Below are 16,468 nucleotides of genomic sequence, written 5' to 3' on the forward strand. Positions count from 1 at the left end.
GTAGAGTGCTCTCTGTAAAACCGAATTGGAATCCCATCAGGACCTGGCGATTTATTTATTCAGCTGCTTCACAACCCCAGGGATGTCTATCACTACATCCCCCATATGGGAATCTGTACGAGACTCAAACGGGAGTATGTTTGTATGATCCTCCTGCATGAAAGATTTCTCAAACTCTAAATTTAAAATTTCAGCTTTCGTTTTGCTGTCTTCCGTTGCCAGGCCAGACTGATCAGTGACTGGATGGAAGCCTTCGACCCGCTTACAGATTTTATGTAAGATCAGAATTTCCTTGGGTTTTCAGCAAGATCTTTTGCTAAGGTATGACGGTGGTAGTGGTCGTATGCTTCGCGCATCGCTCTTTTTACAGCAGCACGAATCTCTGCTAACTTTTGGCTGCCCTCATTCTCTTGATCTTTCTTGTACTGCAAGAGCAATTGTCTTTGCTTCCTGAGCATTCTCTGGATTGCGCTGTTAAATCACGGTGGGTCTTTTCCGTCCGTAACCCTCCAATATGTGATTTACAATGTGTTTAAAATTTGCCCATAATCCTTCCACATCCATCATACTGGAGGTAAATGAAGTCGATTCGTTTACTAAGTGGGACGATAACAGCTGCTTATCTGCTATTTCTAGTAACAATACTTTCCTAGTCTTCTTGACCGAATTTTTAACTTATGTAACCATAGTCGTAATGACAACATCATGATCACTAATCCCTGTCTCAACACTGACACCACTGTCGACGAGTTCTAACCTCTGATTAAAATTTCAAGTCGCTAGCTCATCAGGAAGATAGTTTAAAATCCATTGCAGAATTTGTACCCACTTTCTATGGTCAACTGTGCCCATCTGCTAGCATACTGCCTGGAACACATTCCAATACTAACCGCACAACACGTTAGTTCTGCAGGTAGCCGAAATACCAGGCGTTACCAATTCTTTTAAACCCCATCAGATGGGCCAGAAAGAGAGTTAATATCGCCTTATGGAGTTGTGAGCTATGCTTAAAAATTCAGGTAGCTAGCCCATTGAGAAGTTACCTTAAATTCAATTGCATAATTTGTACCGAACATCAGAGAGACAAGAAAGCAACCTAACAAGAATGTGGTAAAACATTATACGGCACAGACACCATTGGGGCTCGTGGGGCAGACACGTAGATGTAGGTGGAACTCCGTGGAGAGTGACAGCGACGCAGTTTGTGCGCAGCCCGTGTGACATTACACGGGAGGCAATATCGTACAGCCCGTAGTCCGGAGCCCTCGGTAGCCAGCAGAGTTCAACTGCGCCTCTGGCGTAACGGCCGGGGGCGTGGGTGGGGAGCGCCGCGGGACTGTTCGCGGTAACAAGCCGGGCAGACTGACGCGCAGGCCAACAGCTGCGCGGGGAGGACCCGTCGACGATAAAGCTATCTGCGCCGCGCCGCGCCGCGCCTCGTAAAGGCAAACTGCCCGCCCCTTCCTGCCCCCGCGGGGGCGGTCCGCTGCCGCCTCTGCCGCCCCCCGCAGGCCCTTTAGGGCGGGCGTTCCGTTCGCTCGCCTGGCCAGATGCGGCCTCGCAAGTTAGTGTCGGCTGCGGCCGTAACGTCGTTGAGTGTCTAGGGCCGGTCGCGCGGATGGCGTCGTAGACTAGAAGCTCCCGCACCGTTACAAAATTGTCGCCTTCACCGGGGAAGCTAGCGACCAGTCAACACTTGGTGTATGCGAGAGTCGCTTGACACGGATAGGGAAGCTGACACGACCTGAGGAAATACGTACATCCTATCTGATGTCAGCTATACTGCAGAGCTTTTTATCAGTACTGAAAGAAACGAAAACTAGGATGAGGGCATCAATATAATAATTTTTTAGTCAAGGACATACAATGTCCACCCGCATTAATTTGTTCAGCTGTAAAAAACTTGAACAACAATAACGTTCTGCAGCGTGGGCCGCTGTGAGATGTGCGGGAAGAGAGTCATTCAGGTTCTGGAAGGTACCGGCAGGGATGTGGAGGCATGGCGAATACAGGGCGATGACCAGTTGTGCTACGTTTCTCGTCTGAGGATCCGTGACGCAAACAGCCCGAGGTAGGCACAAATTTTCTAGGTTGTGTTTAAATTCTGGAGGACTGGTGACCACTGAAGTACAGTAAACACTTCCTGGTGCTCTTCGAACCACACAAGTGCGCATTGCGGTCCATCCCATCGTGCCGAGGAAAAACTGCATGTATAGGTGGACGTGATAAATTCGTTGTCTCCCAGAATGACGACTTCACCTACGGAATATCACAAAAACATACCCCAGACCATAACGCTCCCTCCTTCGGCCTGTACCCGTCCTTTCAGACATTCCATGCCCTACACGCCAACGTCCGTCTGTCCAATGCAGCATAAAACGTGATTCATCTGTAAAGGCCACCAGTAGCCACTCACAAGGAGACCGCACGACCGTGGGGTCGGGGATTTGTCCGAAATTTTGTGTGTTGAAAGAGGACCTCTAACACCTCACGTGGTTAAAATACTAGGACGCACTACCCAGAAAATCACGGCAAAAATAGATCCAAAGTTTCTTAGGTGCCGTATGAGCATAAAATGTTAGTCTATTGCCGAGCCGCCGTCTGGCGTAGATGTTTACCCCTCGGACTCTTACGCGAGAGGTCTCGGGGTCGATTCCCCCTCTGGCATTTTTTTTCATCTCTTTCATTTTCTTTTGTTATTTCACCAATTATTCAAAAGTTTTGCGAACCTACATTACCTTTAACAAATTAGTTACATTACTGAATAAAAATTATTTTCTTTTTGTCCAACAACAAAATTCATGGCGGTGGATTTTCCATTTTTAATTGTAAATTATATGAGGGGAAACATTGGGTATTTAATCAGAATAGCCGGCCGGTGTGGCCGTGCGGTTCTAGGCGCGTCAGTCTGGAACCGCGTGACCGCTACGGTCGCAGGTTCGAATCCTGCCTTGGGCATGGATGTGTGTGATGTCCTTAGGTTAGTTAGGTTTAAGTAGTTCTAAGTTCTAGGGGACTGATGACCTCACAAGTTAAGTCCCATAGTGCTCAGAGCCATTTAATCAGAATAACGAAGTCGATTGGGAAACGTTTAGTTTTTATACATATAATAATTATAAACATGAACCACAGTGGTCACTATCGTAAAAACAAACAAAACAATAATTTTTGCGACATCTTGCGCAACATATAAAGGGAGATATTTTTCAATCACATGGCGTTTGCAATAAATTTGTACAAAAACATGCCCCATTAACATTTACGAAAATGTTTTGAGTTTCGGACAATTTTTAGGCAAACCAGGCATATTGAATCATGTCTCGGAATATTGGTGACGATAATTGACGGTGAATTATAGAATGAATTTTTATACAATCTTCCCGGGAATTAATTTCAAGATTCTTCTTTAACACTGCACTGCAATTTTGCAAGCAACAGAAGAAAAAAAAGTGCCACGGGAGGAGTCGAACCCAAGACCCCTGGCGTAATGGTCCGAGCGCAAACCATGTAGGCCAGACGGCGGGTCGGCAGTGGACTAACATTTTATACTCATAACGCATCTAAGAAACTTCGGATTGATTTTTCCCGGTATTTTCTGAGTAGTGCGTCCTAATATTTTAACCACTTGAGGTGTTAGGCGTCCTCTTTCACCACACAAAATTTCGGACAGATCCCCGACCCCACGGTCGCGCCGTCTCCTTGTCAGTGGACGTCCAGTTTCTGTACTGGCGTGCAGATTCCAGCCTCCGTCGCAGATGAGCAGCAGTCAGCGTTGGTGTCCAGCGTGCTAGGTTTCTCTGTTGACGGTACATGGCTCGAACAGCCCGATTCAGGTTGTTCCACAGATTCTCGATTATTGGAGTAAACTCGTCGTGGTGCTTTTTGAACGACGCACGACCACACACGTAAACTGCGAGCCGTGTGACACATTGCATTGTCCTGCTGGTAGGTGCCGTCGTGCCTAGGAAAACTGCATGTAGGAGTGGACAAGGCCCCCAAGAACATATACTTACTTGTGTTGATTCATTGTGCCTACCAAAATCACGAGATCACACAGAGAATGCTACAAAAACATTCGCTGGACCACAGTGCTCCGTCTTCCAGCCTGGAGCCTTCTGACGATTGTTGCAGGGCGTTTGCTTTTAGACGCTGTTTCACGCCGTACACGCCAACGACCATCTGTCCGCTGGAGCATGTAACTTTATTCATCTGAAAAGACTACCTGTCATGGACCTCCAGCTGCGGAATTGGCGTGAAAATTTCAGTCTTCGTCGACGATTGACAGCAGTCATCATGCGTGGGTGAACCAGGCGCCCATTGCAGAGGCCCGTAAGCAGGAACTTCCGCTTCGTCGAGGAGACACTGTTGGTAGTCCCCTTATTCATCTGCGTGGCCAGTTGCACGTCTCTTCGCCCGTACAAATGTCCGTCGTTCATCCGGTTCATTCATGGCCTGTGATGGACCACTATTGCCTCGGCGCCGGTTTGTGACAACTCCTTTTTGCCATGGAAGGTATAATTTAACCACAGCTGCACGCGAACAGTTCACAAATTTAGCCGCTTTGGAAATACTTCCGTCCTTCTCCCAAAAGCCAATTATCATGCCCTATTGGACGTCACATAAATCGCTCTGCTTCCGCATTGCGACGACTGCACTGATTTGCACTCCCCCCCCCCCCTAATCGCTTTATATACCTTCCACTGCCAGTGCTGGCACAGTGGTAACACCAGTTCCCGTCAGATCACCGAAGTTAAGCGCTGTCGGGCTGGGCTAGCACTTGGATGGGTGACCATCCGGTTCGCCGAGCGCTGTTGGCAAGCGGGGTGCTTTCATCCCTTGTGAGGCAAACTGAGGAGCTACTTGACTGAGAAGTAGCGGCTCCGGTCTCGGAAACTGACATACGGCCGAGACAGCGGTATGCTGACCACACGCCCCTCCATATCCCCATCCAGCGACGCCTGTGAAGTGAGGAAGACACGGCGGCTGGTCGGTACCGTTGGGCCTTCATCGCCTGTTCACTTGCAGTTTAGTTTAGTTTTACTGCTAGTGCTTGCGCTGAAGCGCCGATCCTGTCGCAGCAACTCAGCAACGATGTCTGCAGCAGGGGAAAGAAAGGCAATCTGCAAACCAACAGGCTTCAAAACAGCCTAACCATGTACCCAATATCGACGGTCCGCCACAGATAAAATTATAAGTTCTTTTCCCAGTTACTTGAAAAATCCATAAAGAAAACATTAAGCTGTAGCAGATTCAACCTAGAAGATAAGGAAAGACGCAGCAAAATTCACCAGCCCCTGTTGTAGAAAAGTTTTATCGTAGAAATATTTTTGACAGTTCAACAAAGTCACAGAGTTTTTATATGTTCGTTGGGCGGTCTGACACTCCTTGATATCTGTGCCAGAATAAATTGAAATTCTCATTATTTTTCTTTAAATAATTAATTAATGCCACTAAATAATTAATCTTGTTCTCATTAAACGAAATATTCCACTTTAAAACCCATCTTCTTGACCACAATATCCGATAAAGTTTTAAAACAGAATTTTAATACACTTCACAGTATAGATTATTTTCAAAATGTCAATACGTGTCGACTTCTCATTAATAAAACTTTAAATTAGTTAATTATTGAAGATCGTCCACACTGCTGATAAAACTCTACCAGACTCTCTTCAAGAAGTCTGAATTTTAATAAAATTAGCAAATTTCACACATAAGTAATATTTACGATGTATGTCGTAACAACAGAGTCAACTGACCGTTTTAACTTCCAACTCGAAGTTTATTTAACAGTTGATAACCAATTGACACCAAATTACAAACTTTATCATTCCACCTTCAACATTGAACTCCTTTTCATTTTATAAAAAAAACATAAAACATATTTTAATAATGGTCAGCATGATGTTTCCAGGTTTCTTCCAGCCGCCGGCCGTCGACTACGATGCAATAGTGGTTGGCTCTCGTCGTCCGCCACGTCTGGAGTCCCCACTGGATCATCCTGCTGCCACGCTCGACATGAAAGAAAAGAAACAAAATCTGTTTAAATAACAAGTCTCCACTTAACATACTACAAATAAATAAATAAATAAAATATATATTAACATTTCTTACCTGGCGTCGCTCAAGCGGTAAAGAAACGCGATGTTTCCTTATTAGACTTTTGAAACACCACATGCTGCCATATGTCGCCTATAAGTGGCTATTGCACGTTGACATCGAACATAGGTTGTGGTCAGACTCATTTGAGTGGACCGTGTTATTCTGAGCGAAATATGATGCACTATTACTTCCAGTCTAAGGAAAAAGGCTTACACATCTTCCTGCCGATAAAAGAAAGTTTGCATGCTGCACGCGTGACATATTTTGCGCGGATTGGGCTTTTCGACTAGCACCAGCCATGCTAGTGCCAGTTTTTGTTTTAACATAGCTTGGTGTGAAACAAAATAGCTCTCTGCCTCTATGTCTACAAGGTACGTTTAAAAAGAACCGATATGGAGCTAGCAAAATAAAAAAAATTCATAACATTTTTGGGAAATAGCATTCTGGTAAGTCACATAAAATTAGTGAAAAACAGTCTAGATCGCTATGGTTGTCTTATTAAAATGTCAATTAACCATTCTAGGCATCGTCAACTTCAGCTGACGGTGATGTCTGAAGATGGCCTAAGACTAGACCGAAACCGGTCATTTGAATAAAATAACCATCGCGATATAAACTGTTTTTTCAAGTGGGTAAAATAAAAATCGCTGAAGGGATTGTAATACGACTGCCTACTGAAGAAGGTGCGCTGAGGCCCCAAACTCGCCACCGGTGCAGAGCCACGTGAGGTCAGAGCGAGCAAGGGAACGCGTGTGTCGGCCACCGTGCTCGATTCTGCTGAAAACGGAGGAATGGAGGCTTCAAAGGCGGGTCAAAGACATGTTGTGCGTTTTCTTTCAGCGGGAGCAGTGAAGGGGACAGAAATTCATCAAAGAATGGCAAAACTTTAGGGAGAAGACTGAAAGTCCGTTGCAAGGGTGAAGGCGTAGCACAAACAATTTAAGGAGGACGATGACAAACGATCTGGAACGCCACACCACATTACCGGTACACCTGCCCAACAGGCAGATGCGCCAACTATTCAAGACTGGTGAGTTACGGGGACAGCCATTCCCCACAGATCGGATTGAAGGTGGGAATTGTAATGGACGTGCAGTGCTCTCCATCCACTCGTTCCTTTCCTTCATGAATTTCCGTTCCCAGCAGCCCTCAAGAAGCTCGGTGCGTCCATTTGCTCCTCTTTCGAAGCCTCAGCTCCTCTGTGTCCAGTAGGAATGAGTGCGGTTCACAGTCGATGAGTCCACACGCTCACTGTGTGCGGCCGTGTTCCTCTAGCGGCGAGTTTGGGACCTCACAGCTTTTGTGCGGTCCGGGCCTTCTCTGTAGGCAGTGTCATTACGATCTCTTCAGCGGTTCTCATTCTACAGTCCCTGGTTCGTTTCACTGTGAATGCATCTTGTAACTCTGTTCGGACGCGTGGTCACCGGCTGCAGTTTCACGCCACCCGGCCTCAGTTCTTCAGGGTCATACGGCTGTATGCCCTTGGCTTAAACAACGCTTTGGAAGCGCATTTTGTTATGGCTCTACCGGAGATGTTTGGTTTTGAAACTCATTTTTAGGCTTGCTTCAGATTTCCATTGAAGGGGAATTTAGTTTTCCTTTTGATTAATTTCAAATCTTGTGTCTACAAGGACACATGTATCCTGGCGTCCTTTATTCAACTGTGAGCATATGTGGTATTCAATACCCCTTTAATTCAATAACAAGTGAGTATATTTGTTTAATAACATTAGGTTGCAATGCTTTTGCAGATGATATGGCCCTGTTTTCTGAAACAATGGAAGAAGCACGGGAGCAAATCCTTGAACTAAAGAAACAAGCAACTAAAATAGGTCTTCACATCTCGTTTGAAAAAACTAAGATATTGACAAACATCAAGCACTCATGTAAATACCTCAAAGTTCAAGAACAGAAGATCGAAATAGTAAAAGAATTCAAATATCTCGGAGAATGGATTAGTTGTAATGCTGGGGAAAGCAAAGCAATGGAATCCAGAAAAAATAAACTTGAATTGGCCTTACAACTAACAAAAAATACATGCAACAAAAAATCCCTTTCATAGGGGTCCAAAATTACACATTACGAGACAGTGATTAAGCCAGAAGCACTGCATGCAGCAGAAACACTTAACATGAATTTTAAAGGCCAAATGGAGAAACTTGAGCTAAAGGAAAGAACAATTTTAAGAAAAAACATTGGGCCAAAATTTCAAGACAATAAGATTATATACATCAAAAATGAAGCTCTGTACAAGACAATTGAAAAACTTTCGGATTCTATGCGAAAAAGAAAAATTTTTTATGGTCATCTTCTCAGAATGAATTCCAACAGATTAACTAAACAAATCTTTGACTTCTCCCGTAACCGAAAAACGAAGCCCAACTGGTTTAAGGAAACTGAGAAAGACCTAGTAGAATTAAAGATTTCAGAAAATTCACTTATTGATCGAACAGCTAAATTAATTACTAAAGATGAAAACACAAGGTTCAAAGACAAATCCACACAAAAGTCCAAACCCCTTATCTCGGAAGGAAAGAGGAGAAGAAGATCAGAAAGAACAAAGAAATACTGGGCTCTAAGAAAAGAACAACGCCCAAAGAAATGATTGATCCAGCGTATCCCAAAGAGGGTGAAACGAAAGAAGAAGAACATTAGTTTGTGAATACTGTAGAAATGTTCAAAGTCATGGCCCTTTGTGCATATAGTCTGATGTTTCTTGCAGCATTCTAGATGCGACTGCCTAATCTCTATTTGAAGCCGTTTCAGTTAGAGCACATTCGTGTCCGATATTTTGCTGAATCTTCTTTTTTGTTTCCGTAACCACGTGGTTATGCAAGTTCGCGACCTGCAACTGCGCATGCCGTAATTCCTCGTCCTATTGGGGAATTGGAATAGCGCAAAATGATAAAATATCACTTGATCAGTTTCTCAACCTGTAAAATAATATCGACCTTTCTGCTTAAATTAGTGCAAAATTTGTTAAGAAATTCTAATTAGAAGTATTTTAGTTTCATTTTGTAAAAATGTGTGTGCGCCCAGGAAAGTTATCCAAATTCTGATGTGTTCGTATTCAAACCTCGGCATTTCCGAAAACATTAGGCATAAAATATTTTACTCCACTGTTGTAGAAACGTTGTGCTTTCACTTGGTACCACTAACATAGCAACCACGTGTTCACAGTTCACTTCTTCATCTGTGAGTTAGTGTTTTGAGGCCAGAGTTTCGATTGTGCCTCGTTGAGAGTTTGTTACCTGTCTTCCTGTTTCTTTCAGTGCTGAGTAACATAGTTTATCCGGTCCCTAAGAGGATTAAAGAACTGGAGTTCCGTGGCAATCGATTTACACCGACCTTTTGTGTAAGTGATTACGATTGAATTTCTTGTCGCACTCGTAATACAGATGTACCCCCGTAATAATAACTTTTTGGAGTTCCCTATCACCATAGAAGTTCTATTCCAATGGCTCTTACGGAAGCAATCAATATAGAGACTTGAGGCATCCTGATCATCTCAAATAAAATGGCTCTGAGCATTATGGGACTTAACTTCTGAGGTCATCAGTCCCCTAGAACTTAGAACTACTTAAGCCTAACATCACACACATCCATGCCGGAGGCAGGATTCGAACCTGCGACCGAAGCGGCCGCGCGGTTCCAGACTGTAGCGCCTAGAACCGCTCGGCCACTGCGGCCGGCTGATCATCTCAGAAAACGTCCCTATGTTTGTACCTCGAATAAAAAAGTGTCCGTCGATAATCACGTATGAACTCGTGTGCCTAAGAATGTATTTGTTGGTACAAAAACTGAAATTTGAAGTCAGTAACAGTGTTACTTCATTCAGTAATGGTCATCTCCGCGCTTGACAATGCGCGTGATGTTAACTCCATGAAAGGTTTTCCACTTCTGAACAAACTGCGACTAAGCAACGCTCACTATGCAACTGAATTTATTCAGTGTTACATGTACATTTGTCTCACAATTAATTAAACCAATGACATTCAAATTTTCCGAAATAGTATAAAATAGTTGAAAGGTGCCAATGAAGTAGAATCATGGCAATAACTGGCTTATTGTCTGCATCAGGGAGATTTATATGAAATTTTCATCCGTTAAAAAATGGCTTAAAGGTACAAAATTAGTAAATATAATGTCGCAGAAGAAGCTGAGTAGCACAGTCATCGCGCTGTAGTGGTTATGATGCTAAACTGTTCCATGGAGGGTCGTGAGTTCATTACTCACCTAGACTGTACAATTTTAATTTCTGAATTCGTTTCGAGTACATTCTAGATGTATCCATAAATGTACTGGTATGTTCTGTAACTGTATGTATACCGTATGTGTTCTGCCCGGAGGCAGTTCTCTACCCGCTCTTGTATGTGCGAGTGCTGAATAAACCTTCGTTAAGTTAGTGTTCGTCATTCATGTAATTTGCAACTCCTTCTACGTCACAATATTATACTTACAGAAAAGAAACATTGATTCTAGTTCAGTGAACATGCAGAAAACACAGAATACATGAGTACTAGTTCTCACAGAATGTATCAGTTAAATGCTCTTCACTATTCAGGGGCTAGAAGTTTTGTAAGTAAATCAAATTAAGTTGTATTTCAGGTTCAACAGTCTGCAGGAACATACGTATTGGACGAGTGTTGATATATAAGAGAAATCTCTTTACAGTAAAAATAGCTATGCTCAGCAACTCTCTTTTGCTAATATCACCTGATTATTTCCTTCAGAGACGCAGGAACATTTATCCTACACTGCGCTTGCGAAAGTTAATAGTTGTCATTAAGTAACTTACTGCCAGGTGCGTTAACTCAGTAGCTTGCCTGAAAAACGGCTATGAATCAGTTCAGAATTTTGAACTAAATTTTTGGAATATAATTTGTAGACAAGGCTTATCTTCCGGAGTTATATACACGTACAAACCACAGAAAACGACGTACAGGAAGAGAGTGACGTGTATGGACAAATCAATGAAAGGAAAACAAGGAAACTACGTCGAACAGAAATATATAGACTGTGACTAGCAACTAACAAGGGAAACCATAAAAATGCGAGACCTTCCAACCTAAGTCAGAGCTCTACTGAATCGCCCTGTATACAGAAAAATTTCAATTAATTTACAGTTGAATGGAACACACTTTGCAGCCACTCCCAAATTCAGTACCTAGGATCTGACAGTGAAGAATAATCTCCAATAGCGTCGAATAAATATGAGACGACGTTCGGAAAATATTAGCAACAGTAAAGAGAACTGCTCCCAATAACACGACGCCAGCCACTTCTTAGTCTCGAACACTAAACCCGATCCAAAACCAAAAGAGGAATACTGGAGGCTGGATAAAGGCTCACACAGCCTGTTTCGTCATGGCTGCAAAAATAAAGAAGTTTTCTTTCGCCACATAACATCACAGCACTATGCACTAAGACAAACGAGAAAGTAGGGGGAGAGATATGCCAACTTCCTAAATAAGACAATTAGGTGAAGTACACCGGAATATGCCAACTGTCCTGCTGTAGTGGCCACACTTGTTCCCGTCAGATTAATGAAGTTAATCAGTAGCAGTATTCTGCCGTGACAGATTAGTTTGTTACATACTGTCTTTATACAGGGTCAGTCACTAACTATTGCCACCTAGAATAACTCCGAAAATATGATAGTTGCTGAAAAGTTTGTTGGACAAATATTGCATGGGAAAATGGGGGCCATAATATGACGTAGGTTTTTGGTTGCTATGTGGGGTCGCGTCAGAGATATGATGGTCAACTTTGTTTCTTTTTTTATAAAAAGAATGGGATGCTGTAGTTTGGTACTTATTTTTTAATAGCGGCCATCGAGACGAATCCAATATGTGTAACAGTAAGGTGTTTGAAGGTCACAAAGGTGGCACCATTTATAGAAGGTGTTCGAAGTGATGTCTACCGGTATCAATGCAGTGCTGCAATCTTCTTATCATGGACTGAATGGTATTCCTTATCAAAACCGGCACTTATCGAAGCACATGCTCTGACAATTCTCTCTCGTATATCGTGCAAATAGTAAATATTCGCCGAATATGGTGAATTCATCTAACGTGCCATTGACATGTAAACACCATTCGACGGTTTCGCAATACAACACTAATAGAAACGCTAAGACTAGTATCGTCGAATCAAGCGAATGTGAATGATATATTCCTTCGAAGAACAAGTCGATATGCTTCTCATTTACGGAGAATGCCAACAAAATTCAGTGAGAGTGACAGACTTATACGCTGAAAGATATCCGCAACGTATCACCCTAGACGTTGTACATTTAAATGTGTGTATGATAAACTGAGAACAACTGGATCTTTAACGCATCGGAAACATATCCGGCAAAGGAAAGTTACTAACGAGGAAACGGAAATTGGTACTCTTGCCACTGTGGTTCGAGATCCTTGTGTTAGTTCGCGTTAAATAGCGAGGGAATCTGGCGCGAGCCAGAGTAGTGTTGTTCGTGTTCTCCATCGCCATAAATATCATCCTTACCAAATCAGTCTCTACCAAGAATTAATTGGCACGGATTGTATGCGTCGCCTTGAATTCTGCCGATGGGCTCAACTTCAGATTCAGAGGGATGACACATTTATTAATTTGATTTTATTTACTGGCGAGGCTACATTCACGAACCATGAAAATGTTAATTTGCATAACATGCATTATTGGGCAAATGAAAATCCATGTTGGCTGCGGCAAGTTTACAGCAAAAACCGTGGTCGGTGAGTGTATGGTGTGGGATTATGGAGGACAGAATTATAGGCCCCTATTTCATCGAAGGAAATCTTAATGGTAGGAAGTACATCACATCCCTGCAAGATATATTACGTGTGTTGCTGGAAGAAATACCTTTAGAAACAAGAAACAGAATGTGGTATCCACACAATGGGTGTCCGGCACATTTTTCGATCGTGGCTAGAAATGAGTTGCAGACACAATTCCCAACTCGTTGGATTGGACGCGGAGGAGATGTGTCGTAGCCGGCTCGTTCACCAGACTTGTCACCTCTGGATTTTTTTCTTGTGGGGATTCGTAAAAGACATTGTTTATAAAGACGTTCCAACTACACCGAAGATATGTGAGAAATAATTGTTAGAGCATGTGCTAAGACAAGTGCCGATGTGATAAGGAATACCACTCAGTCCATGATAATAAGATTGCAGCACTGCATTGATACCAATGGTCATCACTTCGAATGCCCTCTGTAAATGGGCGTTCATGCCACCTTTGTGACCTTCGAAGACCTTACTGTAACATATATTGGATTTGTCTCGGTAGCCGCTGTCAGAAAATAAGTACCAAACTACAGCATACTGTGGTGTCACCGCCAGACACCACACTTGCTAGGTGGTAGCTTTAAATCGGCCGCGGTCCATTAGTACATGTCGGACCCGCGTGTCGCCACTGTCAGGGATCGCAGACCGAGCGCCACCACAAGGCAGGTCTTGAGATACGGACTGGCACTCTCCCCAGTTGTACGGACGACGTAGCTAGCGACTACACTGACGAAGCCTCGCTCATTTGCAGAGCAGATAGTTAGAATAGCCTTCAGCTAAGTCAATGGCTACGACCTAGCAAGGCGCCATTAGTAACATTGCATCTATCTAAAGAGTCTCACTTGTATCGCCACAATCTCCAGATGTACCAAAAGGATGGATTAAAGTTAAGTATTCCAGGAGCTACGTACTTTTCTTTATAGCATTCATTACGTATCCTGTTTCAGACCTCTCGCCATCCAGCTTTAGCTAAACGCATGCCTTTCGGCTTCCTCTCATTGTGTCTAGGCTGTCTTGTCTAGACACAACATTTTTTGGCGACGAGTCAATGGAAAGGGTCTTGTTCTTTCTAATTGCTTACATTTACTTGTGTCATGGCTTCGCAAGATGTACTGTCCGAATTTTATCGCTTGCAGAATCAGCAGACGCAGGCGTTATTGGATGCCCTTGGACAGCTCGTCCAGGGTCCACGTGCAATGCAAAACGATGCGGCGGCCGCCGCTTCACCGCTGCCGCCGCCACAACATGCTGTTGCACCCCAGTTTCGGCCCTACGATGCGACCGAGGAAACATGGACGGAGTGGTCACGCCAGTTTGGATTTCATCTCGTCGCCTACAGAATTCAAGGTAATGAGCGGCAGCCTCATTTGTTGGCGTGTGTAGGGGTGCAAACGTACCGTGTGATCGTGAAATTATTTCCCCGACGCGACGTAGCAACTCTGTCCTACGAAGAAATTTTGTCTGCTGTAGATGCCTATTACAAGGAAACAGTTAATGTAGTTGCAAAAAGGTATACTTTCTTTCGTACGAAGCGTACGGCCGGTCAGACTAATAGGGAGTGGGTTGCAACATTGCAAGGCCTTACTCGGGATTGTGCTTTTGAGTGTGAATGTGGACTCCCTTATTCAGATACAATGGTACGTGATGCAATTGCACAGAACGTTTCTGATGTTCGTATACGGGAACAGACTTTGATACTGGTCAATCCCTCCCTTCAACAGGTGATAGACATATTAGATAGACAAGACACACTTGACTTTGCTCAGGAATCATTTGCAACTTCGCCAGCCGTGTGTCACATTAACCGGCCCGCCGGGCGCGCTGCACGGACCGATAAACTGCCCTCGCGCACGTCCGCACAGCTGCCGCCACGCTCTAAACCAGGTGTGCCGCGCCAGCATACAAATGCAGTGAAATCATGCCCACTGTGTGCTACTAGACATTTGCGTGAAAATTGCCCGTCACGCCAAGCTATTTGCTTTTTCTGTAATAAGAAAGGACATGTTCAAAGTGTTTGCCAGAAAAAGCTCAGATCAGACAATCACAACCATTCCAGGCCCTTTGCTTCGCGCCAGAATCGAACCAAGAATACTCAGGCTCATGAACCTTCGCCCATGGACATTCATGTAGTTAATTCCACTTCGTCCAGTGCCACTCTTTCTAACAGTGACAGTGTTCGTCCCACACAAAGTGTGCGTCGACGTCGCCGGAAATCACGTCCATTAGCAAGTGATTCTGTACCAGTGTCTGTTCCTATTGCACAAAACAGTCGCTCTTGTCGTCAGCAGGACAATAAACTTTTTGTAGACTTGGACTTTGAAGGCAAAGTGATCCCATTCCAGCTCGATACCGGAGCTGCAGTTTCATTGATCAATCACGACACGTACAAACAACTGGGCAAACCTCCGTTGCGTGCCGCAAATGTTAAGTTAAATAGATATTCAGGTCAGAATATCCCTGTGTTAGGACAGTGCAGCCTTCTTGCAACATACAAGGGACAAACAAAACTTGTGTCGTTTCACGTTCTTCGTTCTTCTACTGCAGTGAACTTGTTTGGTTTAGATTTATTTCAGTTGTTTAACATGTCTATAGTAAATTAGGTCCTATCAGTGAATTAGACTGTGCCTTCAGACAGTGTTTCTCGTCTGTGTGAAGAATTTGCAGACATTTTTGCACCGGGCTTCAGTTGCGCTAAAAACTATGAAGCACATTTGGACCTGAAAGTCAACGCGCAACTGAAATTTTTCAGAGCGCGCAATGTTCCCCACGCATTGCGTGATGAGGTCGCAAGAACATTAAACGATTTAGAATCACAAGGAGTAATTGAACGTGTGCAGGCTTCTCTCTGGGCCTCACCCTTAGTAATTTTGCCAAAACCTTCCGGGAAATTGGGACTTTGTGTGGACTTCAAGGCAACAGTGAATCCACAATTAGTGATTGCAACTTATCCTTTACCCTGCCTGGAAGATCTTTTTGATAAACTGTGCCCGGGTAAATATTTTTCAAAGTTGGACCTAGCAGATGCATACTTGCAAATACCAGTGGACGAGGAATCCCAGCGCGTCTTGGTGGTTAACACGCATCTTGGTTTGTACCGATTCAAAAGACTGCCATTCGGGTGTGCATCCGCCCCTGCATTGTTTCAGCAATATTTACAAACTGTTTGTGCGTCGGTCCCTACTGCAGCGAACTATCTGGACGATATTGTGATCTCCAGAAAGACAGCCGACGAGCATTTAGCACACCTACGAATATTATTTCAGGTATTGCGACAAAATGGTCTTCGCTTGCGGAAGGACAAATGTGTGTTTTTTGCTCGTGACTTACCATACCTGGGCCATGTCATCAATGCCCAAGGCATACATCCCAGTCCAGAGCACCTCCGTGCCATACAAGAATTGCCTTCGCCGCAGAATTTGAAGCAGCTACAGAGTGTGCTGGGAAAAATTGATTACTACCACAGGTACATCCCGCGTGCCTCTTCCATTTCAGCTCCGCTTCATAGCTTACGCCGTAAGGGTGTTCCGTTCGTCTGGACGACGGAATGCGAACGCGCCTTTCGCCAGTTGAAA

At 44.0% G+C, this 16,468-nt stretch overlaps 1 protein-coding gene across 1 annotated transcript in view; it reads right to left on the reverse strand.

Annotated features, from left to right (window-relative positions):
- Positions 1-1,223: 1,223 nt before the first annotated feature.
- Positions 1,224-16,468, reverse strand: part of LOC126424552 (uncharacterized) — a 41,314-nt gene continuing 26,069 nt past the window's right edge. The window contains exon 2 of the mRNA XM_050087299.1: positions 1,224-1,542. Coding sequence (XP_049943256.1) covers positions 1,224-1,542 — 319 coding nt within the window. The remainder of the gene's footprint in view (positions 1,543-16,468) is intronic.

Source organism: Schistocerca serialis, chromosome 10, assembly GCF_023864345.2.
Source record: "Schistocerca serialis cubense isolate TAMUIC-IGC-003099 chromosome 10, iqSchSeri2.2, whole genome shotgun sequence".
NCBI lineage: Eukaryota > Metazoa > Arthropoda > Insecta > Orthoptera > Acrididae > Schistocerca > Schistocerca serialis.